Source organism: Solanum pennellii, chromosome 10 (genome assembly GCF_001406875.1).
Source record: "Solanum pennellii chromosome 10, SPENNV200".
Lineage (NCBI taxonomy): Eukaryota > Viridiplantae > Streptophyta > Magnoliopsida > Solanales > Solanaceae > Solanum > Solanum pennellii.
The window spans coordinates 985,097-1,011,338 of NC_028646.1; the positions used below are offsets into that span (position 1 = coordinate 985,097).

At 32.9% G+C, this 26,242-nt stretch overlaps 4 protein-coding genes and 1 non-coding gene across 6 annotated transcripts; 3 read left to right on the plus strand and 2 right to left on the minus strand.

Annotated features, from left to right (window-relative positions):
- The first annotated feature begins 238 nt into the window (after positions 1–238).
- On the plus strand, positions 239–3,848 carry LOC107002209 (chlorophyll a-b binding protein 7, chloroplastic). The gene is made up of 5 exons (XM_015200140.2): positions 239–391; positions 1,266–1,451; positions 1,815–1,852; positions 2,700–3,214; positions 3,611–3,848. Exons 1-5 carry the CDS (start codon positions 336–338, stop codon positions 3,626–3,628), a joined length of 813 nt encoding a protein of 270 aa, XP_015055626.1. The 5' UTR covers positions 239–335; the 3' UTR covers positions 3,629–3,848.
- Positions 3,849–6,662: 2,814 nt separating this feature from the next.
- LOC107002699 (pyridoxal phosphate homeostasis protein-like) lies at positions 6,663–11,161 on the minus strand. The gene is made up of 7 exons (XM_015200838.2): positions 10,877–11,161; positions 10,184–10,250; positions 9,506–9,552; positions 9,112–9,199; positions 8,493–8,626; positions 7,650–7,748; positions 6,663–7,146 (listed from the first exon to the last, which is right to left on the minus strand). Exons 1-7 carry the CDS (start codon positions 11,096–11,098, stop codon positions 7,072–7,074), a joined length of 732 nt encoding a protein of 243 aa, XP_015056324.1. The 5' UTR covers positions 11,099–11,161; the 3' UTR covers positions 6,663–7,071.
- Positions 11,162–12,144: 983 nt separating this feature from the next.
- LOC107002309 (splicing factor, suppressor of white-apricot homolog) lies at positions 12,145–16,668 on the plus strand. 2 transcript variants are annotated; one of them, XM_015200277.2, is made up of 5 exons: positions 12,196–12,505; positions 13,049–13,212; positions 13,371–13,462; positions 13,696–14,532; positions 14,819–16,668. In XM_015200277.2, the coding sequence occupies exons 3-5, from the start codon at positions 13,439–13,441 to the stop codon at positions 16,475–16,477; spliced, it is 2,520 nt and encodes an 839-aa protein (XP_015055763.1). In that variant the 5' UTR covers positions 12,196–12,505; positions 13,049–13,212; positions 13,371–13,438; the 3' UTR covers positions 16,478–16,668. The 2 variants fall into 2 exon arrangements, with proteins under 2 accessions (XP_015055762.1, XP_015055763.1); XM_015200276.2 differs by lacking the exon at positions 13,371–13,462 and having other exon boundaries at positions 12,145–12,505.
- A 477-nt stretch (positions 16,669–17,145) lies between these two features.
- Positions 17,146–17,218, plus strand: TRNAF-GAA. The gene has a single exon. It is a non-coding gene; the product is annotated as a tRNA-Phe (tRNA).
- A 1,879-nt stretch (positions 17,219–19,097) lies between these two features.
- Positions 19,098–21,845, minus strand: LOC107032079 (autophagy-related protein 8C). Its single transcript, XM_015233656.2, has 5 exons — positions 21,700–21,845; positions 20,484–20,539; positions 20,333–20,385; positions 19,647–19,765; positions 19,098–19,382 (listed from the first exon to the last, which is right to left on the minus strand). The coding sequence occupies exons 1-5, from the start codon at positions 21,734–21,736 to the stop codon at positions 19,288–19,290; spliced, it is 360 nt and encodes a 119-aa protein (XP_015089142.1). The 5' UTR covers positions 21,737–21,845; the 3' UTR covers positions 19,098–19,287.
- Positions 21,846–26,242: the final 4,397 nt, after the last annotated feature.

The window sequence follows — 26,242 nt, forward strand, 5'->3', positions numbered from 1 at the left end:
ATGAATATTTACTTTGTTAACAAAAAACAACAAATTCATTATGATCTTATAAAATAATTCGAAAAAAATAAAATATACGCAAATTTTACCAAAATCGAATTGAGAAGTACTTAAATTCCAGCCACTATTAGAATGGGGACATGATGAGTGTGATAGAGGGGGTATAAGAACCACAATATTGGATTGTGGTTGCCACATGGCAATTTAAGTAGCCAATCACATATTGACTCTTTTATCCATCAAGATAAGCCAATTCTCATAATAAAATACCACAAAATCTCATTGTCCTTAGTATCTCTCATAATCACAAACACAAGAGTGAAGAATTTGCCAACATGGCCTCTGCTTGTGCTTCATCCACCATTGCTGCTGTTGCCTTTTCTTCTCCAAGGCAAGTTCTCTTCGATTTTCATATCACTAATCATCAACGATAAAACTATATATGTAGTATCAATGAAGTATAAGTGATCATCGTCAAATTCATGTAATTATGTCACGATCACTATGTCTTTAAATAAGTTTAGCATATATACTACTTTTATCTCATTTGACTTATATTTATTTTTAAAATAGTTATCTCAAATTATTTATTACTTTTAGAAGTTTAAACTAAAGGAAGACTAGCTAGAAATTAATAATTTAATTATTCTTAGGTGTCTATTTAAATTTTCTAATTAAATCATTTCTGTTGATATGCTAGCATGACTTTGACAATTATATACTCATTAACAGAGATGATACATATATTGAGTAAATATTTAATTTAGAGGTATTATAGCTTAAATATCAATAATGTTTAAATAGTTTAAAAAAATTGTAATCAACAGGCGATGTCATTTTTCTACTATGAAAATATCTTGCCTTTATAATTTTGTTCTTACTTTTAATGATATGATCTATAGTTATACAAATAGTTAATGATATGATATATTCGAATATTAATCGAAATTGTTGTAATGATATCTTACTTTGGAAAGGACCTTTCACCCATGCACTATTTAATAGTGTATTTTAAAGATATATATGTGTCCATACGGATATATAAAATATTGCATAATTATAAATAGTAATGTGTCCAACACATATATACCTTAAAATAATTATTAAATAGTTCATGTAAAAGGTATTCCATAAAATTTGTATCGTAACAACAATTTTGACCAAAAATTAAAATAGTTTTCAGACTATTTTCCCGTTAAACATTATCATATAATTGAGTCTGAGTATAAAAAATATGATAAATAATTTGAGATAGTTTGTTGCAGTTCGAGAAGAAATGGATCAATTGTAGGAACAACAAAAGCTTCATTTCTTGGAGGAAGAAGATTGAGAGTAAGCAAATACAGTACTACACCTACAGCACGAAGTGCAACTACAGTGTGCGTTGCTGCAGACCCTGACAGACCCCTCTGGTTCCCTGGCAGCACCCCACCTCCATGGCTTGATGGCAGGTAATTTATGATCTAACTTTGATTTTTCGAGTTTCATATCTGAATCAGTAGACATGTTCGTTTCTTTGGCATAATATATAAATATATCATTTAATTTTGAGTGTGACACTTAAATTTGTATAAAGTTGATCAAGTAGGTAGACACACATATCTTGCGTGACAATGAGTATCTTACGTGATCTCCTACGTGTATATAAACCACATATGTATATTTGTTTATTTTTATACGTGAACTACCATCGACTATTTATTAATAAAACACGTATCAACTACTAATTATTTTCCTTTTTCTTTGTGAAATATCGTCATTATTCATATTGTGGAACTCAATGTTAATGTTTATTTTGCTTCATCGCCTTGCAGCCTTCCCGGAGACTTCGGTTTCGATCCTCTTGGCCTAGGTATATATTCATTTACTCATTCTGTTTCAATTTATTTGTTTAACCTTATCTGTTTAATCAATTTTTTTTAGAAAAAGAAAAGAATGTTTCTTTGACATCTTTTTAATTTCTCATGTTAAGATTAGCAAGATTAAAGAGTATTATAATATATTCAACGTAATTCTAGTTTCGGACCATAAATCAAAAGTTTTTTCTACTTTCTTAAACTTCTTTCTAAACGACGACAAGACAAACAAATTAAAATGAAAGAAGTTTGAAAGTTCTAACTTTGTAAGGAAATATTGCTAGTACTCTATGAAGATCGAATTAGGTCTCAATGAGCGAATCTTTTTTTTTACTACCAAACACAAGTTTCATGTTCGATGCTGTTAAATTAGGTCTTAGGCCTAACTCACAAGTAGTCCAACATCTCATTAACAACTGATGTGAAACTTTAAACATTTTTTTAACATCCACCTCATGCCCAGTGCTTTGATTTCGGAGTTCCCAACATCGGGTAAGACGGACTCTGCACTGATACCATGTTAAATTAGGTCTTAGGCCTAACTCACTCCCAAAAGCTAGGTCAAAGGGAGGAGGAATGTCCAAGCCGTATATGGAGTTCACATGTGGGCCTTTTGTCATTCTTTAACCAATGCAGTATTCATACAATATACATAGTGAAATTCTAATTCCGTAAGAAAATATCTCTAGAATTATGTGAAGATCGAATTAAGTCTCAACGAGCAAACCCTTGTTTTACTATTAATCACAAGTTTCATGTTTGATGTAGTATTCATACATATATATATATATATATATCACTAACTAATAACCATTTTGTTGATATTATATCATTTGAGTACAGCATCTGATCCAGAGAGCTTGAGATGGAACCAACAGGCAGAACTTGTACACTGCAGATGGGCAATGTTGGGAGCTGCAGGAATTTTCATTCCAGAATTACTCACAAAAATTGGAATACTTAACACACCTTCATGGTACACTGCTGGTGAACAAGAATATTTCACGGACACAACGACTCTCTTCATCGTTGAATTGGTACTTATTGGTTGGGCTGAGGGAAGAAGATGGGCAGATATCATCAAGCCTGGATGCGTTAACACGGATCCAATCTTCCCTAACAACAAGCTCACGGGGACAGACGTTGGTTATCCAGGAGGTTTATGGTTTGATCCCTTGGGTTGGGGTTCGGGTTCACCTGCAAAGATAAAGGAGTTGAGGACAAAGGAGATTAAGAACGGTAGACTTGCTATGTTAGCCGTTATGGGTGCATGGTTCCAACACATTTACACTGGAACAGGCCCTATCGATAACCTATTTGCTCACCTAGCTGATCCTGGTCATGCCACTATTTTTGCTGTAAGTACAAACTCATTTTAGTACTCCTTCTGTTTCGGTTTAATTGTCTTACGTTCCTTTTTACTCTATTTAAAAAGAATGTTTCTTTGCCGAAAAGTCTTTTTTAATGTTTTAAATTGTGTGTCAAGTTAAAACTAAACAAACAAATTGAGACGAGGTAGTATGTGTTGTTTGTTTGGTTTGAAAGAAAACTCAAACCAGAGAAATTGTTGTTGTTTTAGACTTATATGGAGAAACTATATTTTTACACTGTTTTTTGTTAACTAATAGCTCATTCTTTTTGAAAAAATCTGGGCTTAGTACACTGATACTCATTTACTCCGTCTGTTTCAATTTATGTGACACAATTTAACGATGATTCGAGTTACTGAAGTTGTTTCTACTTATATTTTTCAGGCATTCAGTCCCAAGTGAGAAGCAGAAGCAGAAGCAGAACACCTTTTGTTGTAATGATGTGTAAAAGTAACATTTGAAGTAGATTTGTGCAAAGAAAAACTATAATGTTTCTTTTGCCACTCAATGTAGTATACCTACATTTGGTTTGCCCTTCTGTAGAAAAAGACTCAGTGTACAAATACCTTTGAGAATTCGTGTCAGATCAAAAAAATCTATTTATATATGTTCGTCGCATTTACATATTAGAGAAGATTTAATTTTACCGCGACTGAAACAAACGTAGTGCGAAGCAAGTTTTTTCTATACTTCACATGGCTGCCCGATGTAAAATAGCAATTGCATTACATCAACTAGGAAGAATAATGTTCCTCTATACTACTACAGATATAATATTGTGTTTTAGAACAAAATGAAATTGAAAAGACACTTTCAATTAATAAAAAATTTTAAGTTTTGAATAAGGAATGATAACCTATATAAATAAGGGAAAAGGTCTGACATAACCTTCAACTTTGTCATTTGGAGCTGATATACCCCTCGTTATAAAAGTGATTCATATATGCCCTTACCGTTATACAAAAGGCTCACATATACCCTTCATTTAACGGAAGTTAAAAAATTAGTTTTAAATTTATATTTATTACTTCTAATTTTTTAAAAAAAATTATTTAGGGGTATATATGATTCTTCTATCAAAGTTCAAGGTATATTTTAATTTTCTTCATCCATAAATTATTTTTTGACTTCTTTTATTATAATTATTTGAGTTTCTTATTCTTATTTTGTTTTTTTCTTTCATTCCTTAGTTTAAAGAATAAAAATTTAAACTATTTTTTTGTGTGTATTGTAATTTAATTTCGTATTCGAAGAAAAAATTTGGTCATCTACAATAAGTTTTACAAGAATATTAGTGAAACATAAATAAATTTGATTATCAAATAATAATTATAAATTAGTCATTTAAACAAAAAAACGTCAAAAAAAAATATGTTTGACGAGGATTAAATTTACTCATATGGGATTAAATTTTTTAGAAAAAAATAATAAAAATTTAGATTAAAATTATTATTTTTTTCATTTCCGTTAGAGGAAAAGGGTATATGTGAGCTATTTGTTTACAAGTAGGGGTATATATGAGCCACTTTCATAACAAGGGGTATATCAGCTCTAAATGACAAAGTTGAGGGGTATATCAGACCATTTTCCCTATAAATAAATATGTCCATTGACACTTGGATAGGATAGACTTTGTACATACATTTTATCTAAAAAATAATAATAAATTAATAAACGATAACTATAACTCGAATCCAATGATCAAAATTAGAATTTTCAACTAAATTTGCAACTCGAGTGGCGTTAGGTCCATTTATACTAATCTTTTTTCGCCTTATCAACAGGTAGCTCACCCATTTGAGATTCCCCTATCACAAAAAAGATTTCCGTTGAATTTATTTATTGTGAACCTGTATAGATCAAAATATAACAATTTCATAATAATACACCTATTTCATATTTCATCAGTGACTGCTCAAACAAATTAGTGGCGTAAAGTCAAATATAAATAGGAGGCCTAGATTTTATGTTTGAAATTCAAAGTTATTTTTTCTTTAACGAAAAAGCTTTATTTTTCTATGATCTTAAATTATATATATATATATCAAAATACTTTTTAATCTTGTGATCTTAAACAAGTAATATGGAAGCTAAAATTTAAAAATTGATAAAAAAGAAATGAACATTCTTTAATGTTTCGAAACGAACTAAAAAAATAACAAAATATAATAACTTTCACATATAGCAAACAAAAAATTCATATTTGTATGCTATAGCAAACTTTGCATAATTGCGCTCCATAGCAAACATAAAAACTGTATAATTCGCTATACATATACAAGTGTATAATTCGTTGGCCTAAATTGTATAATTCGCTGGCCTATTTCGCTGCAATTGTATAATTTGTTTTGCATACAGTTGAATCGAATTAAAATGTATGTATATTGCATAATTATAAGTGTATAGCAAGAAGATATATGTTTTTCTCGCTTTATACAAAAACAGAAACACAATATATACACTTCTGTTGTATAAAGCTAGAGAAAATTGTATTTCACTGCAATTGTATAATTCGCAGTTGTATAATTCGTTGGCCTTTTTCTCTGCAATATTTGAAGTAAAATGTTTGTAAATTGTATAATTAAGTATATAACACGAAGATATACATTTTTGCATGTGTATATACAATTTTCTCTCGCTTTATACAAAACAGAAACAGAATTATACACTTCTGTGTATAAAGCGAGAGAGGCGAGCGAGAATGGAGAGTGGCGAGCGAGATTTTTGAGAGAGAGACGCTGGCAAATTTTAGCTAATGTTTGCTATGGAGCACAATTAAATCAAACCCTAGCTATTCCATTTAATTTAGGTTATTAGTTTGCTATTATATATAATTTTTCCTTTATTTTTTATTCAAAAAATACTTGTAATAATTCTATTAGGATTAAAATGAGCCCTTCAAATTTGGGGCCTGAGGGCTGAGACGGTTGCCTCATTTTTAAAGGCATTGAGCCGCCACTATATTTCATTATCAATAAGAGAGATATGAAGTGTGTTTCTTCATCTGGTCATGCCTCAATTCTGGTTGTGTCACATTTTATAGTGATTTAAGCATCACAACATGGAAAAACTGCTTGTTTTTTTGTTTCTAACTCAAAGTCATGAATTACTTTTAAAACATAAATGGTACAAAAAAAAAAGCAACATTAATTACTTTTAAAACATAAATGGTACAAAAACACCTTTAAGAACTTGAGAACCATTAGACAAAAGAAAGGGAGTCAATAAGTCATACACAAATTTCCCTAGTGGAGGTACAGAGGTTGTTTCCGAAAGTCAAAAACTCATGTCAATAATATAAATGTGATGCATTGATATTAATCATAGACATGTGGATTTATTTACTTTGACAACAATCCACCAGCTTCTACCCAATACATAAAGTGAAGCAAAAATTTACATGCAAATTCAGCAAACAACTCCATAACACATAATAAAACAAGGCAATAAGTAACTGGATATTACAAATCATGTAAAAATTCTAATAATGTGATTATGTATGTGTGTGGGGCAAAGTAAGTACAAATAAAAAGACAAAAAATGAAGTAACTACAGTGACATCTTCATTTTTTTCCATCTTAATTCTCTTTATCAAGGATGGTAATTTATGTATTATGTAAAAGAATCAAAGCTTCTGAAAAGAAAAGACCAAGTGAATCAAGGCAAGGCAAGAGTAAAGGGACACTTAGTCCTGTTCTAAAAATATAAAAGATTTGAAGCAATAGCATCCTTCTCTTGTCATCGCTGCTTCATTTTTCTCCCTGATTGTGCGTAAATTCAGAAAGGCCTCATCACTCCCTATTGCTTTCGTGAATGGTTCGATGAGATGAAGGTTCATACTGATTTCATTGCTTCTTTGGATACTCCCTAGGTCCAAATATGGTTGATCCAATTCTCACATTGGTGCTGCCCATTTCTATCTGCAGTTAATGACAAAGAATCAACACATAATACGTCTACTTCTCTTAACAAGCAGTTTCCAAATGCAGCTTATATATCCTTGAAATGAGCAAAACAGAACCAGATCATATTTTTCATAATTCCATGCTTACTTCAGGAACAACACAGATGACACAAATAAGCAACAATATATATCAGGAAATCCATAGGCAGAAAAGCGAAAAAATAAATTTCATGACCATCACAAACAATCACAACTGATTCCGAAACTTGTTTTTGGTTCACAATACGAGAAAAATAAACCGCTCAGAAAAAGTATATTTTTGCATTAGCAAGTTATGAAGGTTAATTAAACTTAAGGGCAATCAAGAGATGGACGGTCCACCTGCTTTCACATGACAAAAGCAGCAGTAAAATGAAACTAGCAAAGGAAATTTATCAGAAAAGATTCTCTCGATCAGAATCAACTTTTCTGGATGAAGAGATCTGATTTTTATAACAAGGTAAGAAAGGACCAGCTTACCGCTAGCTCGAAGTCACTAGACATGCCCATTGACAACTCACATCGAGACTCCGCCATACCAAGCACCTTGCAAACTTCAGTTCTACAATTCAGTAGCGTCTATTGCATTACAACAAAAAAATGGAGATCAGCAATTTGGAGAAATGGGGAAATTTGATGGAGTATGAGCATTTTTATCATGAAGCTCCCAAATGCATCACTCCAGCCTATTCATTCGATAACAAACTTCTTAAAATTACTTAGCACAACAACAGAAATGGAGATCAGCAATTTGGAGAACTTGGGAAATTTGATGGAGTTAATATGAATCTTTATTGTCATGAAGCTACGAATAATATGCATGACTCAAAACTATTCATCCGATAACAAACTTCTTAAGGATCCCATATACAAAAATACTTAGCACAAGCTTCACCAAAAGAACTACTTCGCACAAGAAAAACATCCCTCTATTATACATAAAGGTCCAAACTAAGGAAAGGAAACTCCCCATAACTACAAAGCAAATTGTTAAGGTGACTATTCACATTGACGAAAAGGTCAGTTCTCAACACTAGATGATTTCTTCCAATCTGTCCAAGCATTGATGGACAGAGATTCCCAATATCTGTGCTGGTTGGGAGGTAGCAGGTACCTCATGGAATTAGTCGAGGTGCACACAAGTTTACCCGGACACCATGTTTATAAAAAAAAAATGTTTGCTTTCAGTAATTTACTATTGTTCTCCCTTCACATCTTTTATCAGTAGAGGGTGGGACATCTTCAAACAGTTGAGAGAGCTTAGAATTCTTATATGTCATGACTCATGTACAACTGAATTACGGATCAATTACAGAATATCACCTTGAAGTTCTCTGGGGTTGAAGTGTAGTCAGGCCGTCCAATCGTCATTAGGCCAGAGAACTCAAGGTTTGGGCAATCCAACTTGACATGTTTGGCAAGCTCTATGCAATTAGATGGATCAACACCAGATTTTGCTGCATATAGTTAAAAAAAATTAACAAATTTGTCAGTTCCTTCGGAAGTAGAACGATTGGAGTCCTTTGGCCTTGAACGTCGTAAAAACAAGCATTTGTACAGTTCGATCAAACACACATTACAAGCAGTGGGGAAAAAATCTAACAACTCAGATTCAAATTTTGGTGAGATTTCACCTGCAGGTTAACCAGTAATCTGAGGACTTGAAGCAATGTTAGAAACCTTTCATAACCTAAACCATACTGCTCCAAAAATACCAACAACCAAATAGCTTAAAAAGGGAAGCCCGGTGCACAAAGAAGCCTGCGCTAGTAGAGTCCGGGGAAGGGCCACACTCCAAGGGGTGTGATATAGACTGCCTAACCTAATGCAAGTGTTAGTGGTTGCTTCCACGGCTTGTAGATCCTAATCACTAGAGTTGTCGTCAAGCCCGACTAGTCTCTCTCAGGATCTGAAAGCATGAATGAGGAGAAAATGTACTCACACTCTTCTCCGCTGGTATTAACCTGAACCAAAACCTTCAAGGGCTGCCTGCCAATGCTTGAAACCGCACGATCAAGATAATTTGCAAGCTGTAGAGAAGAAGTGTTGTATGATTGATCAACTTTGTTCAATTCAATAAATAATATGCAGTTACGGAGATTATAATCTAACCAAACAAACTTATGAAAGCTTCAAGGTGTGTTTGACTTGATGCACTTGAGGCGAGGTCTTCTGGAAACAACCTCTCTACTTCCACGAGGTAGGGGTAAGGTTTGCACACATTCAACCCTACCCAGACCCACTTATGGGATTACACTGGGTATGTAGTTGTTGTTGTAAACATAGAGACTACTTCTCAAGCCCATCAAGCATTAAGAAACAGGTAAAGTCTTTACCTTCTGGTTATCAACACCGTGAACCATGGCTAGATTGGGAACAGCAGCTGCAATAATAGAGGTAAACTTTAGACGACTTTTATATGATATGCTTATCCCATTTACACATACAAGCAGAAATGCTTCCTGAGAGTAAGGAGGGGGGTTCTTGTTAGACACTTCAACTTTCAGGTCCTTGGCACTAAATAACAAGTTCCTAGTTGAAATGGTACAAGTGAATTGAAGATAATACATCTAAGAGAAAATATGCAGGCTTGTAATTCACCAAGTTAAGCATCAAGAGACGATTTTGGCCCTGTTTAGATTTAAACAAAAAGGCTTCTACACTCTAATTAGACAATTCAATCTTACCTTTACAGGTTCTAAGCACAAAATAACAGACTAGTGTTTTACCAAGATCACAATTGGAAAAGAATCAAATTAACCAAATATAGGGTCCTATAGACCATTGAAGAAACAGCTGCTTGCAACAAGAAGAGAATCCAAAATTTTGAAGTCTTCGTTGAGTACCACTGAACCACTAGTTGTGCAGTTGTATCATCACACAACTTCCAACCTCTGGTTGGAAAACCACAAAAGTAGAGAGAGAGAGAGAAGTGATGTCAATTAATGGATAATTTAGGGAAATTGGATAATAACAAAACAAAAGATCACAGAAATACTTAGATGAGCCCGTACTTAAGAGTTGCTTTGCTTTATTGCTCTGCAGATGCCCGATATAATGCCATTCTATGTCCTCAGGAAGCTGTATATCAGTAGCACATAATCAATATTGCACAATGAGGAAAATCTGTCCGCAAAAACGAACTACTCCAATTGTCCCAATTTACATGGCACTTTCTAGCTCTCGAGATTCAACAATTGTGAAATTTGACCAGCATTTTGAAGTATATTTTTTCAACATATTGACATGAGAATAATTGCAACTTATAGTAAATAGTACTCCCTCCGTTTCAATTTGTTTGTTTTACTTTCGTTTTAGTCTATTTAAGAAAAGAATGCATCTTTGCCTTTTTGACAACTTTTTAATTTCAACTTTCCTAGTGAAATGTTTAAAACCACGTAATTAAAGAATATTTGGTACATTCTTTATATCTTTGGTTTAACATTACAAGATAAGTTTTTCCATATCTAAATTTTTATATTAAAATATCAAATTGATCTAATATTAATCAAATTCACTCAAGAGAATGGATAGAGTATCATTTACGCCTCAATCCCAAATTAATTCAACTAAACTATATCTATTCAGCTCAGTTTATACACATTTTAAACAAAAAGAATCAGTTTTCTTCTCTATTTAGGGAACAATTTGCCATAAACTAAAGCTTAATTAACATTACCAATGCTGAAAGGGAAACAGATGAATACCTCAGGAGCCTTCTGGATAATCTCTTGAACATAATTTTCACCAAAACACCGGTGACCGGCTTCATACACTTGGGTAATAAGAGAAATAGGCTTCGTCTTGCTAACGGCCAACACTCTCACGTCATCAGCACGGCGACCGGACCTTTCAGCAGCCTGACGGACACGGTGGAGCACCGACCGCAGCGCCGTCACAGCCAGACCCTCGGCAGCCGGAGCAGCCATCTCTCTGCTCAGCTACTTGTTTGGTCGCTGATTGTTTTGCGTAGGGACATAGAAACCACAAAATTGATTTGAATTTTTCTTTATAAACAATTTTTTTTCCTTTTTCCTAATAAAAGAAATGCATTATTGTTATTTTATGGAAATAAATACAAATTTGAAATGGAGGAAGAAGTAATTTTTTTTTTTAACAAAGATTATGGTGAAATAAATATAAAATGTAGAAAGTTTGTACCTAATATTTCTATAATTGAATAATTTATGTTTGATGATTAAAATTAAAATGAGACTACATAAATGTGTTTATGAAAAATATTTTGTGTGAATTTGTTTGTTTGGTGTAACATTGTGCATGTAAATTTTTATTTGGATGAAATTATTTCTCCCATATTAATTAAAGGCCTAATTCATTGGTAACCTCTTAAATTTAACACAAAATTTTATTTAGACACCTCAATTGAACGATGTTCATTTTAAACTCCTCACATAAGTTTAGAGACGCCTTTTATTTTCAATAGGACTTACGTAACACAAATTTGAATAAATAATCTCATTTGACATCCATGCTACGAAGCTATAACATAAATTTTATGGTAAAGAATACTTTTAAATTGTTGTGATTTAAAATTAAAGATATATTAAATATTTATTTTTTAATTTTGTGATATTAAATATGTAATATAGAAAGTCGAAACTAACGAATTGCTAAAATAAGATTAATTATGTAAGTTTTTTTTACAAAGTTGTGATTTAAAATTAAAGATATATCAAATATTTATTTTTTAATTTTATGATATTAAATATGTATGTAGAAAGTCGAAACTAACGAATTGCTAAAATAAGACTAATTATGTAAATTTTCTTTACAAAACAAGACTAAAAGAGAAAAACATCAAACAAATTAAAACGAAGCAATACGATAAATTTTGTATAGAAATAGCAAGTCGAACCGAACATCACAATATAGGTTGTCTCAAAGTAGACACTGGCCCAACACCTGACCCACTTGCCTAATTCAACCGGCCCAATCCACTAGAAGTAAACTCAAATCTCAATTCCCAATTCACCAAAGAGTTCCCAATTCTCTAGGGTTTCTCACTCAAATCCTATCGGAGACCGTAGAGAGATTAAGGGCGATTCGGTGTCCGATGGATCTAGAGGTGGTCGGCCGCCATGCCCTCTTCTTCGACGACGACTCTCTGGCGGCATTTGTCAACTCCGGCGATGCGCTTGTCGATTGGAACTCTCTCCAGATTGATCGTTATGATGTTCGTCACCTTCTCTCCGCTCCCCCACCTTCCCGGCGTCGGTCTAACTCTTCTTCTTCGTCTAACCTCGTTGATGCTTCAATTCAGCTCGAGCTTGATCAGGAACGTTACCTCGATCTTCCTCTACCTTCAGATGAACCAGGTAAACTTAGTTCTTGCTTCCTTCCTTTGTATTTTTTGTTTAAGCGCGGTGTGGATGAATTTTCATGTATGTATTATGTTGATTTTAGCATAAAAATGATTAGGAGTTAATAATTGGTTAGCTGATGTTAATATCTTCTGATGTTAATATCTGTTAAGCTGTTCATAAAATGTTTAGAAGTTAACTATTCTATTAACGATGATGAGTGGCTAGGTGATGTTAATATCTGTTAAGTGGTTCTTTCTGCTATCCATGTGTATATATTGTTGATTTTAGCATAAAATATTCGTGGAAATGTAGCATGCTGCCTGCCTAGCCTGCGGTTGTAGCAATTCTTTTAGCTTCACTGTATGACCTATTATATACATAACCATAACTCAGAACTAGTAAGATTGTTTTTGCTTATCAATGCACTTGTCATTATTTAAACCGCATCTCTATCTGTCTGTAGTCCTTTTCCTGTTGCTTCTGTGTGTAACTGCTGCTCTTGCATAGTATGCCAATATGATAATATTAGTATGATCCTATTATTTCTTCCCTCAGATTTAGAAGAAGGTGATGAGTCGGCAGATGCTGGTGGCTATCGTGCTGTGGGTTTCTCATATGGAAACACGGATGATCTTGCTGACAGGAGAAGTTCTGAGGTTCAGGAAAGCTCTGGCTTCCGTCCCTCCTTTCAAGTGCCTGAAAGCCTTCTTCAGTGCTTGGTGAGCTTGTGCTCTTCTATTTATTATTTTTTATTGGTCTGTTTTCATAAAGCTTGGATATTGGTGTTTACATGCTAACGAGGTTTTCCCATGTGGCCAATGCTGCAAGTTGTCTAAACAATATGTTATTCTAAGGCTCACCGTGTCTAAGTTTTCAGATGCTCGGAGCAGGGATGGAGTTCCTTTCATCTAAGGTTGCCACTCACAGGCACCTTGTTCCCTTTTGATGCATGACCAAGGGGCAGTGCAGGTGGGATTAGGAAATAAAAAGTTTTCTTTGTAAGGACAATTGTTGCTAATTGAGAGGGATCTTCCCTTAATCACTTGATATTGCTGTTATACTTTCGCTAATGATCCACATACATGTTGATTAATATGTTTAAAGCTTTAGTTGTATCTAAGGTTCTGGCTTATTTTTATCCAGAATTATGAATTCTACATTTTAATGGAGTCTTTGTTGCTTTGGTTTCTATCTTTTTGCAGCCACCAACGGAAAAATTGCATCAAATAATTGCAAGGACTGCTCTGTTTGTGAGCAAACATGGTGGACAGTCAGAAATTGTTCTCAGGGTGAAGCAGGGAAACAATCCAACATTTGGTTTCTTGATGCCTGACCATGGTCTTCATGCATACTTTAGGTATCTTGTTGATCATCCTGAACTTTTACAATCTGATAGTGATTTGAATGCTCAAAGTGAAGGACCAAAGACTTCTAATGAGCACAAGGAACATGACGGTGGTGGAGGTGCTTTATCTATGCTTGGTTCTGTTTATGGGTTTGGGGAGGATGAGGAGCCTGCAAATGGGGATGATCCTGGATCCAGAGTTTCCAGTGTACAAGTGGAGTCTTTGGATACCTCTAACATTTCCCGTCCACTTGGAAGGGCTGAATCTAGTTCTAAGGCATTTGAAAATGGTGAGAAAGAAACAGATGAGAGAGGTTCTACTCATTCACTTCGTTCTAGTAAAGATAAAGAAAAGGTTCCTTCACTGAAAAAGAATAATTTGGTCAGTGCTTCCAAGAGTGGTAGTAGAAGCAGCATGCGGAAGGAAAGTGACTTCAGTTCTTCTGCTGTAGCAGAAAAGACAAAGACAGACATTTCTGGTCTAGGAGCTGTGACTAAGACTGGACCGATGGTGGAGCCTCCATTTGAACTGAAGAGATTGATTGATAAGATAGTGGAGTTCATTCTGAGGAATGGGAAGCAGTTTGAGTCAACTCTTATGGAACAGGACAGTAAACATGGGAGATTCCCATTTCTCCTTCCGTCCAACCAATATCATCCTTACTATCTAAAAGTACTCCAGAAAGCTCAAGAGGTGAAAGCTCTTTCTCTGTCTGGGAACGTCATATGGGTTCCTCTTCATTCACATGGCTAAAGTTTTTTTAATTTACTAAATTTGAGCATAGTTTTAGTTTCTTCATCTTAGCATTTTTTTTCTTTGTACTGATTATTAGCACAAAAGACTATTAGGAGTATTTTTCTCTCTGGTTCTGGATTATTGGTGTAGATAATGCATGTGAACCTGGTTATACTACTTCCCCTTTGGAAAGAAGTATGAAATTACTATTAACATTTTGTCCTTTCTCCTCTTTGTTGTGCAGTCAAAAGTCCATGGATCAGAAAGGAGATCTTCTTTGAAGGAAAGGGATTCTACCTCTTTAAGGGCTGCGGAGTATGATCTGCCATATGTAATTGATAAGAAAGAGAAGTTTAAGATGGTGATTGGCAAATCCAAGAAGGAAACACAAGACTCTCTGACTAGAACTTCAGAGCAAGAGGCTGGGGTGAATGTGGATGCTGCTGCCGCTGCTGCTATCCTTCAGGCAGCCACTAGAGGTATTAAGAATCCCAATTTGAGTATCATCTCAGGCTCATCTAAGAACGGCGATAGTCAGGGTCAAAGCAGTGAGGGCGCCCAAGCATCGAGCTTCCCCAATGTCCCACCATCTGGGCTCAGTATAGTTGGTCAGAAGTCTGACAGAAGGATGGGACATAGTGTTTCGATTCCAAAGGTGAAGGAAATTGCAAAGTCTGCTGCTGCGGAAGCTGCAAGTGAAGCAGACTCCTCTGAAGCACACTTGAGCAAAGAGCAGAAGCTAAAAGCAGAGAGGCTGAGAAGGGCAAAGATGTTTGTTTCCCTGTTAAAAGGTGGTGGAGCAGCTCCTGCCAAAAGAGATTCACTTGGAGGGTCAGTGGAGCCACAAGGATCTGCCTTATCAGGTTCTGTTACAGAGGTTAATGTTGCTACTAAAGAAAGAGAAGGCAGTGCAGCTCTGGCAGAATTGACTGTTGTGGAGAGAGAAGGCAGTACTGCCCCATTAGATAACAACAATGTGTCGAATGAAAATGAGAAATCTGAAATGCAACATACTGCTGAAGAGCATGAGCGGCGATCGAGAAGGAAATACAGGTCAAGATCTGGTATACACGAAGATGAGGATGAAGAAGAGGAAGAGGGACAGGAGGAGGAGGAGGAGGAGCAGCGTTCCAGGAAGAAGCGCCGCTCTTCAAGAAAAGATGAAGATGAAGAAAGTGAAGAGATAAAGGATGATAAGCGATCCAGAAAAAAGAGGCGATCACGCCGTCACAGACACAAAGATGGTGAAAATGCAGGCGAGGATGAAGATAATGAAGATAATAGGCGATCAAGAAAGAAGCACCACAAAAGGCATTCATCCCCTGAAAATGATGATGATCAAAGAGATTTAGAGAGACATCATAAGCATGGAAGCAAAAAGCATTCAAGTCATCGGTCTTCACGTGAAAATAGGAAAGATGACGATGAGGGGGACTATAAACATTCCAAGAAGAAACATAGATCTCATAGAAGCTCCCATCGCAGTAGAGACAGACATGAACACAAGACCAAAGATTCTAGTGATGATGAGTCTGATAGATCTCGTAGAACTTCCCATAGGATCAAAGATAGACACAAACGCAGGACTAAACATTCTAGCGACAATGAACCTGAACGCAGACATAAGCATGCAAGCTCTTCTGATGATGAAGAGCAGCAGTATGACATGGGTGGTAAGAATGAGAAAGGTACCAAAGAAAGAGAAGAACTGGAAGAAGGTGAGATCCTTGCCAAAGTGTCAGATCAATCAAGAGGAAGTTTGGGAGGTTCTGTCAGCAGAGAAGCTTCAGTCGATGTATCTAGTTCCCAGCAAAGAGCCCCGTCTCAGCCGTCTGAATCAACTGAGATATCAGATGATCTTAGGGCCAAAATTCGCGCAATGTTAATGGCGACTAGGACGTAGTTGAGGAACTGCCACTATTGGTACTTAACTGAGAATCCGTTGCAGTGTAAAGGGCATTGTAAAGCCCATGTTGAATCTTGATTTACTATTAGATAATTCTGATATTCATCCTCCTATTTCATTATGCTATTTAAACTTTTTGCCTGTCCTGTTTCATTTGTTAATTAATCGAGGAGTTGTGTTATTTACTATCGACCAATTTTAACATGTTACAGCTGTTATCATAATATTGTTTGGTTCGCACACTAAGTTATTCAGATAATAGTAGTGCTTTATGATAGACTTCTTTTTTAATGAACCTTTTTGCATCGTTTGTACAATGATTATATGCTTTAACTATGACTTCGCTATGTGAGTATACACGATTAACAAATCTATTAAGTTTTTAAGATCAACTCATTTTCCCATCAAACAACTTGAATATAAGAAAATAATGGTACAAAAATCACCTGCATTTTATTTACTGATTTAATTTATTATATCATAACAATCTCCATTAAAAAGGATAATATAACTAAAATAGCATTTGTCGTGAGACAAACAAATCTAACGAAAAAATGGCTACTGGGGTAGAGATTTTACTCAAATTTGCCGAAATCGTCGCGTGGGCAATTTATTTTAATTATATATATTTAGTAAATAATTTATGGTTCAACTATGGAGCAATAGCGGGGATAGCTCAGTTGGGAGAGCGTCAGACTGAAGATCTGAAGGTCACGTGTTCGATCCACGTTCACCGCATTTTTTTAAATTTATTTATTTATTTTCAGTTTTAGTCCAAAACAAATTTTATGCATAAACTACTTCTTTCTTGTAAAAATTTCTTAAATTTGTTTTCTTTTCTAAATCAAACTAATTTCGTTCACATTAGTTAGTACAATAAAACACCCAATATAATTTCATAAGTGCTTTCTTTTTTCCATATTTGTGAGTTTTGGTAGATGAAGTTATGAATTTGCTTATAAGGGAGCTAGTAAATATTGAAAGGTGCACATTAACAAATAATTAATTCGATATTCTAAATAATGCCTTGATCAAATACTTATAAATGGATTCTAAATATAATATATATGTATTTAACAAAAAAAGATTCTTAACATAAAACAACGTAAAATTTGGACTAAGTTACTGAGTTTTACCAATCCATAACATACTTTCTGATCCTCACTATGTATAAGCTGATCCGAACAATATAAATTTTTGTACATATTTAATGAATTTCTTAATATAAATATAATGAATTGGATCAAACATAGAATTCTACCAAGCTAGTACCTTACAACGTATATGTATTAAGAAATTTATGAAACACGTACAATTACTTATCGTATTATAACTCAATTTCTAGCACCCAAATTTGCCCTTGGAATTCAAAAACCATAAAATTTTGAATCTCGCTACATACAAACTGACTCAAACATCACTGTTTCTCGTACTTGCACAAAGAAATCAAAGGAAATGAGAGCTTAAAGCTTCGTTTTGGCTTATTCTTGTTCTTGTTGGGATCTTGTAAAACACAAACATCACCATTGCACACCAATTTGCTTGAGCTTGAGGACTTCAAAAAACAACCACAAAAATTGAACAAAGCCATAAAACATATCAAATTTACAAAATAAAGTTTATATACTAATATATTTCTGATAAAAAAATATTGGGGTACTTTTTGGTGAATGATAAATTAAGCACTATATATGAACAAATTTGAAAGGCATAGAATAGTTCTAGCTTGCTAAATGCAATTTCCTTGTGAAAATGACATTTTTTTAGTAGTCAATTTATAGGTGCCATGATCTACCTAATAAGTATACTCATTTTAGATTAATAAATGACTACAAGACATGTTTGTGTAATATTTTTTGTAAGAAAGAAATACGATAAATAATTTGAGATAAAAAAAATAATTAATTAATTTGATAGTTGTAAATACAAAGCGTGTGTTGAATTAGGGGCGAAAATTCCAATGCATATGAATACAAATATAACAAACATTAGAATAATTAGTGGAAATGTCCAATATTGGCATCAGGAATTTTGACTTTTCATCCCACAGAAGATACTGAACTTTCCGAAACAACCTCCCTACCTTCAAAAGTACGACCGTGTGCATCCCCTTTGGAAATAACCTCTCTACTTTCATAAAATAGAGGTACGACTGTGTACTGTGTGCACCCACCCTCTCCAAATTTCACTCGTAAAATTACATACGATATATTATTGTTATAACTGTTGAATTCGATTGAACCTGTAATTTGTCCAAGTATATCTTTGAAAGAGTGCTAATGCAACTATTTGTTGGTTTTGTGGTTCATTGATCAGTACACTCTGGTGTTTGATAAGGCAAGGACTCTGGTCATCTTCAATTTGCCAGTCGATATATCCCCACAAGTGGATTCTAAAGAGGGTGGTGTGAACGCATGGAAGTTGTTCCCTATAGACCCTCAAAGTAAAACATATCAAAATCAAGTACAGAAAAGAAACACAACAATGAAGAAAGTAATGCTGACAATAACGTAGACGAGAGCAGAAGCAACGACAAAAGTATAACAAAGTTCAAATACATTTGAGATTATAAACGGAAAAATATGAAGAAAAGAAACCAACAAGAACACACAACAGCAGAGGGGAAATGAGTAACTGCATAGAGTAGATATATATACTTGAAACAAGTTGATGTTAACCAAAGGTTAAACAAGTACGAAACAGACATAAGATACCGTCTTTTAGAGGAAAGATAACGCGAGAAGAACGAATTTACATGTTTTTTTCTAGTAAGAGTTATTTACAGGCAGAGAGGTTTGACTGCATTTTCAGAAGGATCCAAATGTATTCTCTCCACTGTAGGTCATGTACAGGAAGCCGTCCTCATCTTTGTGTTCCTCATAAATGGCGGACATCATGGCAGCTGTAAAAGGTCAGAAATAAAGACGATCAGAAAGGAAAATAGTTGAGCAAGGCATATTATGCCTCCGGGGCTTGGTCTAGTGGTAAGGAAGCAACATCACAGGTACAAAAGCATTTGTCTGTCTTGTATATAAGAGGATACAGGTAGAGGGCAGTGCATTATCTACAAAGTTTCGAACAGCGCACCACTGGCCCTCAGAGATTTCCGGTTATCCGATAAGAAAAAAAATAAGCATACTGACAATTGTGCTAAGATTCTGCTTACCTGTGGGAGGAAGGATATTTTTCACAAAGATAAAAATAGCCTTTTCGGCACTAAGCTTTATTCTCTTACGAACGACATAAACAAATTGCCCCACAGTTAGATCAGCAGGAACCAAGTACCTGCAATGATTATGAGTAACAAACATTACAAAACGGAAATGCTTGGCAAGGGGGGAGAAGCGTATGAACCACTCCATTCAAGGTGTCACAAAAGGCTGTTGCATTATCAAATATAAATTTGAAAATGAGTTGGTTTTGATTTTTGAGAAAAACAATTTGAAGCAACATCTTCAATTGTTGCATACCACTTTCAAATGAAGAAAGAATATTTTAAAAGACCTTGCACTTCATTTATACGCTTTAGAACATACAATTACATCATTCTTGTTCTCTAAATATCTGCTTCCAAGCGCAAACTACTCCTCTTTAATCTCAAATAATAACCGCTACATTTTACAATCTCAAAAACAAATGATCTGCTTCACAAGAAAATACTTTTGGTATTCCGTTATCCTTTAAACATGTATAACAAACATGCATCAATCATGTCACCGCTCAAAAGGTACAGTAGCCACATCAATACTCTCAGGAAAATGTTATTGAACAAAATCAACTTGAGTAAAACCAAGCATAACGTGCGTGAACATAACAAAGAACAAAGCACAGAAGAATATCACGAAGACTAACTTTTTCTTGTCAATGTCAGGAATGTCACTTCTGTCAGCCTTCTCCACAATAACCTAAGCATGGCATGAAGAGAACAATAAAAACAACATGCTACAAAGAAAAAAATAAATAAAAGAGCGTTGTAAGATAACAGATCAAATTGCATTAGTACCGGTATTCTATCAGGGTACTTCTCCCTGATACGAGCAGCTTCAGCCTGTCGCCTTTCTGGAACAATGCACCACCAAAATTAATAATACAGGAACATAATTTAGATTAGAGGATATATATGTATTTATATAAGCGATCCCTAATGATTGATGAAGTAGTCAAATCACTATAATACATTTAAAAAATAGAAGCCACAATTTTTTTTTAACTAACATAGTACAGACGAGTACCCTTGACAAGTGCAATGCCAACTGCTGTATGAGTACAACAATTTAGCACATTATTATGGCATTAGGATCAAATGCAATGAAACAAATTTTAACAACTTACTCATTTGCACTACGAGTCAACAACAACATAATTGCATACCCAGTGTAGTAGTCCCACTTATGCGAACCTTACCTCTACCTCAAAAGTAGAGAGGCTGTTACTATCTGTGTTTCTTGTACTTACATCGATGTCACAAAAAACATTGGCACATTCCAAAAGCTATGTTTTCCCATTAATTTTGCACACCACTTTGTATCATGTAGTCCCTTCGGTAAGTAACAGTTAGCACTTTCGGACCAAAATTTTCACAAATCATTGGAAGTGCAACAATATTCATGCTCCCACACAATATACACAATTAAAAACAGCCCATCAGAATTTTACAGAAAAAAAAAGACATATAATGATGCAAACATGTAACAGAGCAACGATCTAAATTTAAACTGTCCATTTCACAAAGTAAACTACTACTACTACCTCCATCCCAATTAAACTGTATTACTTTTCTTTTTAGTCCGTCCAGAAATAGTCTGTTTCTACACTAGTGAATATTACTACTTCCAATATTCCACTAAATAACTACACATCTTTAATTTCAAGACTCAAGATCCAAAAGTGTTCCTTTATTTCTTAAACTACGAGTTCAATCAAACTAAAACACTTAAATTGAGACAAAGGAGTATGAAATTCCAAAGAAACACAACAAAATCCCAAAAGGAAAGGACTAATGGCTTTTCCTCAAACAAATAAAAAAGCAATTTTTTTCCAATATGTAAATGGTTTGACCACCTCCAATTCCCATCAAATAACAACACAGAATAGCAAAAGGAAAATAATTGACTAATGGATCAAGCAAATTAGAGCCAAAAAAAAATGATTAAAAATCAAAACTTTGAGCCAAAAACACAATAATAACACAAAATAGAAAGATATATATGAGATTATACCAAGAGGGTGTTCCAATTTGAAGGAGCTTTTAGCCATGGTGATGGATTAGCTACAATTAGAGAGAGATCAAAATAAAATTAGGGTTTACCAACAGGGAAAAAAAAAAGAATATGATCTTACCAAGGAAATGGACAATTGAGAGTTTTGATTGAACACAACTCTTTTTTTATCAATTGTGAAGGAAAATAACAAGAATGGTCCATTATGTTTTGATGTGGTTTAAAATACTCCCTTAAACTATGTTTCCAATAGTTTTGGTTCTTTAAATTTTAGTCAAATATTTTACAAATTCAAGTCTTTTCTGTCGATCTCGGTGAGCTAGTCTTAGTAGCTGCCCTAATAGCAGGAGGGCCCTTGGAGATCCCAACCCGACTTGTTCATGGTTTATTAATGTTGGAGTTGTTTTTACTTATGTCGGTCATATGCAAGGTGAAAAAAAAATTTAGTGAGAACTTACGTTTAAAGGTGCGAGCAGTGGCTGAACCAGAAATTTCACAAAGGGTGTCTAGAGATAACAACTTGTTATGTTAAGGGTATCCAAAATATGTTATTTAATCATTTTGTATATCATTTTACTTATATATATGATATTTTTTTTCCGATGAAGGGTGTCCAAAATACCAGTTTTGTGATTTATGCTACTTTTGATTGACTTTTCTAAAGTATAGTAGAATAAAGATAGGGATAAAAGCATCGTACATATTACTTTCTTTATATTCAGGTTTCATTTGTAAAACTACACTATTGATATTCTGGAGTCTAGTATAGCTTTTAAAGTTCAAATTTCACATCTTATAGTCTTTTTTTGTTTGTCTAATAATGTTTTTTTTTTTTTTGCATTTTTAAAGATTTGATAAGATTTATTTTTTGTGTTTTTAATTAATTTTTACGATTTTCGTCAAATTTAATCTATAAAATTTGTCAAATATTTGACAAAAAATAAAAATATTAATTTTTGGAGAACTTAAAAAACCAAAATTATCCAAAAACATACTTTAGGGGTAGTTTTGAACTTACTACCAAACATGAGAGACCATTTTTGTTATTTTCTCATCGATTGAGTAACGGAAAGAAAGGCCCAATTTATCACTTTCCTAGACGATACCGTTTTGATCATCTACTCCTTTTAGCATTTTCTTTTTCATTTTTTATTTAATCATTTAATCGTTAACGAGTTATATCGAAATTATAATACCGAGGTTATTTCCTGGTTAAATTTGTTTGATCAATAAGAAGTCATTCAACAAAGTTATTGATGGAAAATAGGAATATTTAGTTAATCGTATAATAAAAAAATTATTTTTGAACAGAGACAAATATATTGTAAATTTTGATATATATTTATTAGATCGTGATTTCATATACTAAATATTTTAATATCATTATATTCAATATTTTTATTTTATTACAACAATGTGATGATCAATAGATATGAGGAAAAAAACCTTCACTTAAAGTCTTTTATTTATTTTTTTATTTATTGAATTTATTGATTTATCATAACCATATAATTATGGAATACTCAATTGCTCAAATAATATAAACATTCAAAAGTTTTTTTTTTTGGTTAATTCACATGCTTCACCATTTATGTGAGTCTTGTCAATTTTTTTAAGTTACGTATTCTTCAAATAAAAAAATTAAAATATTAGCTATAATATTACTTAAATCGAATATGACAGAATCAATTATTCAAAATATACATATATATTAGGATTTGAAATATGCTCAAATAATATATACATTCAAAAGTTTTTTTTTTGGTTAATCTACATGCTTCACCATATATGTGAGTCTTGTCAATTTTATTAAGTTACATATTCTTCGAATAAAAAAATTAAAATGTTAGCTATAATATTACTTGAATCGAATATGACAAAATCAATTATTCAAAATATACATATATATTAGGATTTGAAATATGATTCGAATTCATATACTATCCAAAAAAAAATGCAATGTTGACTATTGTATCACCTTTTTGACAATGAGCAAAAAAATGTATAAATTGTATATTATATATTATTACAACTTATATTAAGTATACTTAATATCTTTATTAAGATTAATTACAAGTCAAATAAATAAAATTATGCCATTTATAAAATCCTTTAGAACGTGCTAGGCACGTTTAACAGAATCTCCTGGTCTTGGGGAAATACCAATTATTTAACACCTTTTTTAATTATTATTTTTGTTTCTCAAAATTTGTTTATATAGATAAAGTTAATTAGGGTGACTAGATTATTTTGGCCAAGAAAATTAATTAAAAATCGTTATTATCAGAGCTTCATCAAAGTCACCTTCAATTTTGGGTTTTTAATTTGAAATTTAATTAATGAATACAATATCAAAATTGACCATTAATCATCGAAAAATCGATTCAAGATATATTATAAAATCTATTATAACGTTCAAGTAAATATTTTTTTAAAACTCTTATCTCTTTAATATAAATAGAGTACGTATTTAATATTTAAAATTTAGTGATTCGATTCACACAAAATCGAGTTAAATTCTCTATTATTACATGTTTACTAACCTTCACCTATCACATCATCAAATTTTTATTCAAATCATAAAAAAATGAATAAAATACAAATAAAGTCTATTATTTAAGACATCTCTAGGACAAAATTTTAGGTCTTTATCTCTCATCTTTGATTGCTTACACATTTTTTCTCTCTATGCATAGAGTTCTTCAAAGGATTTAAAGTAAGAATTATTTTTCTTCTTCATGTTAATGAAATTTTTATAGAAGAAAATAATAATTTCATCTCTTTTTAGTTCTTTTTTTTCTCTCTTTAATTCCCCTTTCTATGAGTTAAAATTATTTGTTTATTCTATATATGCAGATATATTAACCCTAAAGGAATATAATTTCTGTTGGAATTTTCAATTGAAGAAAAAAAAGTACATTTTGGTAAGTAGCTTTTTCTTAATTGTGTTTAGTTTTCTATTTGATGTTCGAGTTGTTTAAATTTTTCAAAAATATTATAATATACATGTAAAAATATGTATTTTTGGAGAATCGTATCTGAAATTCGAACACCATAATCATTTTATATCTATTTTGAATTTCAACTATTTTAGATTGAATAGTATATTCTATCACGATTTTTCATACCTCAGACTCGAAAAAGATATTTGACTTTAATTGAAATTTGTGTTTTTCATGCAAGCACAATTTCCTCATCTCTCTATTTTTGAAAGGAAAAAAAAAGATTCAATTTTTACTTGGTTGACTTGATTGATTTTTTTTCATTTTTTTTTTCAGATGGCATCAATCAATAATGAAGAATTTCAAGAAGAAGATATTTGGGGTTATAATAACAATAATAATGATGACATTGTTAGTGAAAAAAACAAAATTAGTTCAAAGTTCATTACAAATCCAAGAAGATTAATTATTCCAACTTCAACTAAGATGAATATTCCAAAGTCAAAAAACAAGAACTCAAATCAAGAATTCAAGATTGTCCAACATTCCGCCCCTGTAAAAATACCTGATTGGTCAAAAATTTATGGTACAAAATTAAAAAAAGAAATTAATAATTTTGAAAATGATGATGATGATGAAGAAGAAATTGAAGAAAATGTTATGCCACCACATGAATGGCTAGCTAAAAGGATTGATAGAAGAGAAATTTCATCTTTTTCAGTGTGTGAAGGTGTTGGAAGAACATTAAAAGGGAGAGATCTAAGTAGGGTAAGAAATGATGTTTTAACAAAAACAGGATTTCTTGAATAAATTTGCAAATTATCATCAATGATAATGATTATTGGAGGGTGGTTGGAAAAAAAGGTTTAAAAATTGGGTCCCAATTGAATATTGGTGATGGTGGAAATTTTTGTTCTTGTTTTTTTTTTTTTCCGATTATATGTAAAACATGTTACGTGATTTCTTTTGATCTATACGCGAATGTTGAAAGTTTGTAAATATTTATGCTGATGAAAGATAATAACATCTAGACAGTGAATGAATTCAGATCGCGCCAGCTGAAGCATTGAGTCTTAGAAGTGAAAAGTGATGTGGTTTCTTTCCTCTCCTTTAGGTTTCAATTCTGATTGATTAGCTTTTATTTTCATGTAAGCATTTGGTTCATCCCTTTTGTTGAGTTGTATGTTTCATCTTTTGCGTGGTTTTGTGTTTTTTAAATAGTTGTGACTCAATAATTATTTTTGGTAGAGTTTAGGATGATCTATTTGTTTAGTTCAATTATCACTATATATTTGTATATCTGGTGAATGAGATTAGAAGAGAGATGAGAGAAATGAGCGAGGTTAGGAAAGGTGAAAGAGAAATGATAGATACTGGAGAGAGACGAATTATATATGTATATCTATCGAAATGTATATGTATATTTGTCAGATATTGTATATATGTAATTGATACACATATGTATTTATATATCTGACAAGTGAGATTGAGCTAGAAAATTGAGAAGCAAACGAGAGAGGACAGAAAATGGAGAAATGCTAATTGTATCTATTTATTTGTTATATATATATATATATATATATATATATATATTGATCATT

Excerpts from the sequence above, each read along its gene's own strand:
- LOC107002209 (XM_015200140.2), top strand. The coding sequence starts at position 336 with ATGGCCTCTGCTTGTGCTTCATCCACCATTGCTGCTGTTGCCTTTTCT. Across the intron at positions 392-1,265 it reads GTTGCCTTTTCTTCTCCAAG|TTCGAGAAGAAATGGATCAA; the intron begins GCAAGTTCTCTT and ends AGTTTGTTGCAG. Across the intron at positions 1,452-1,814 it reads CCTCCATGGCTTGATGGCAG|CCTTCCCGGAGACTTCGGTT; the intron begins GTAATTTATGAT and ends ATCGCCTTGCAG.
- LOC107002699 (XM_015200838.2), bottom strand. The coding sequence starts at position 11,098 with ATGGCTGCTCCGGCTGCCGAGGGTCTGGCTGTGACGGCGCTGCGGTCG. Across the intron at positions 9,553-10,183 it reads TAAAGCAAAGCAACTCTTAA|CTGCTGTTCCCAATCTAGCC; the intron begins GTACGGGCTCAT and ends CTATTATTGCAG. Across the intron at positions 7,147-7,649 it reads CTAGTGACTTCGAGCTAGCG|ATAGAAATGGGCAGCACCAA; the intron begins GTAAGCTGGTCC and ends CATTAACTGCAG.
- LOC107002309 (XM_015200276.2), top strand. The coding sequence starts at position 12,244 with ATGGATCTAGAGGTGGTCGGCCGCCATGCCCTCTTCTTCGACGACGAC. Across the intron at positions 12,506-13,048 it reads TCTACCTTCAGATGAACCAG|ATTTAGAAGAAGGTGATGAG; the intron begins GTAAACTTAGTT and ends TTCTTCCCTCAG. Across the intron at positions 13,213-13,695 it reads AAAGCCTTCTTCAGTGCTTG|CCACCAACGGAAAAATTGCA; the intron begins GTGAGCTTGTGC and ends ATCTTTTTGCAG.
- LOC107032079 (XM_015233656.2), bottom strand. The coding sequence starts at position 21,736 with ATGGCTAAAAGCTCCTTCAAATTGGAACACCCTCTTG. Across the intron at positions 20,540-21,699 it reads CAAATTGGAACACCCTCTTG|AAAGGCGACAGGCTGAAGCT; the intron begins GTATAATCTCAT and ends GCATTGTTCCAG. Across the intron at positions 19,766-20,332 it reads CCTGACATTGACAAGAAAAA|GTACTTGGTTCCTGCTGATC; the intron begins GTTAGTCTTCGT and ends TAATCATTGCAG.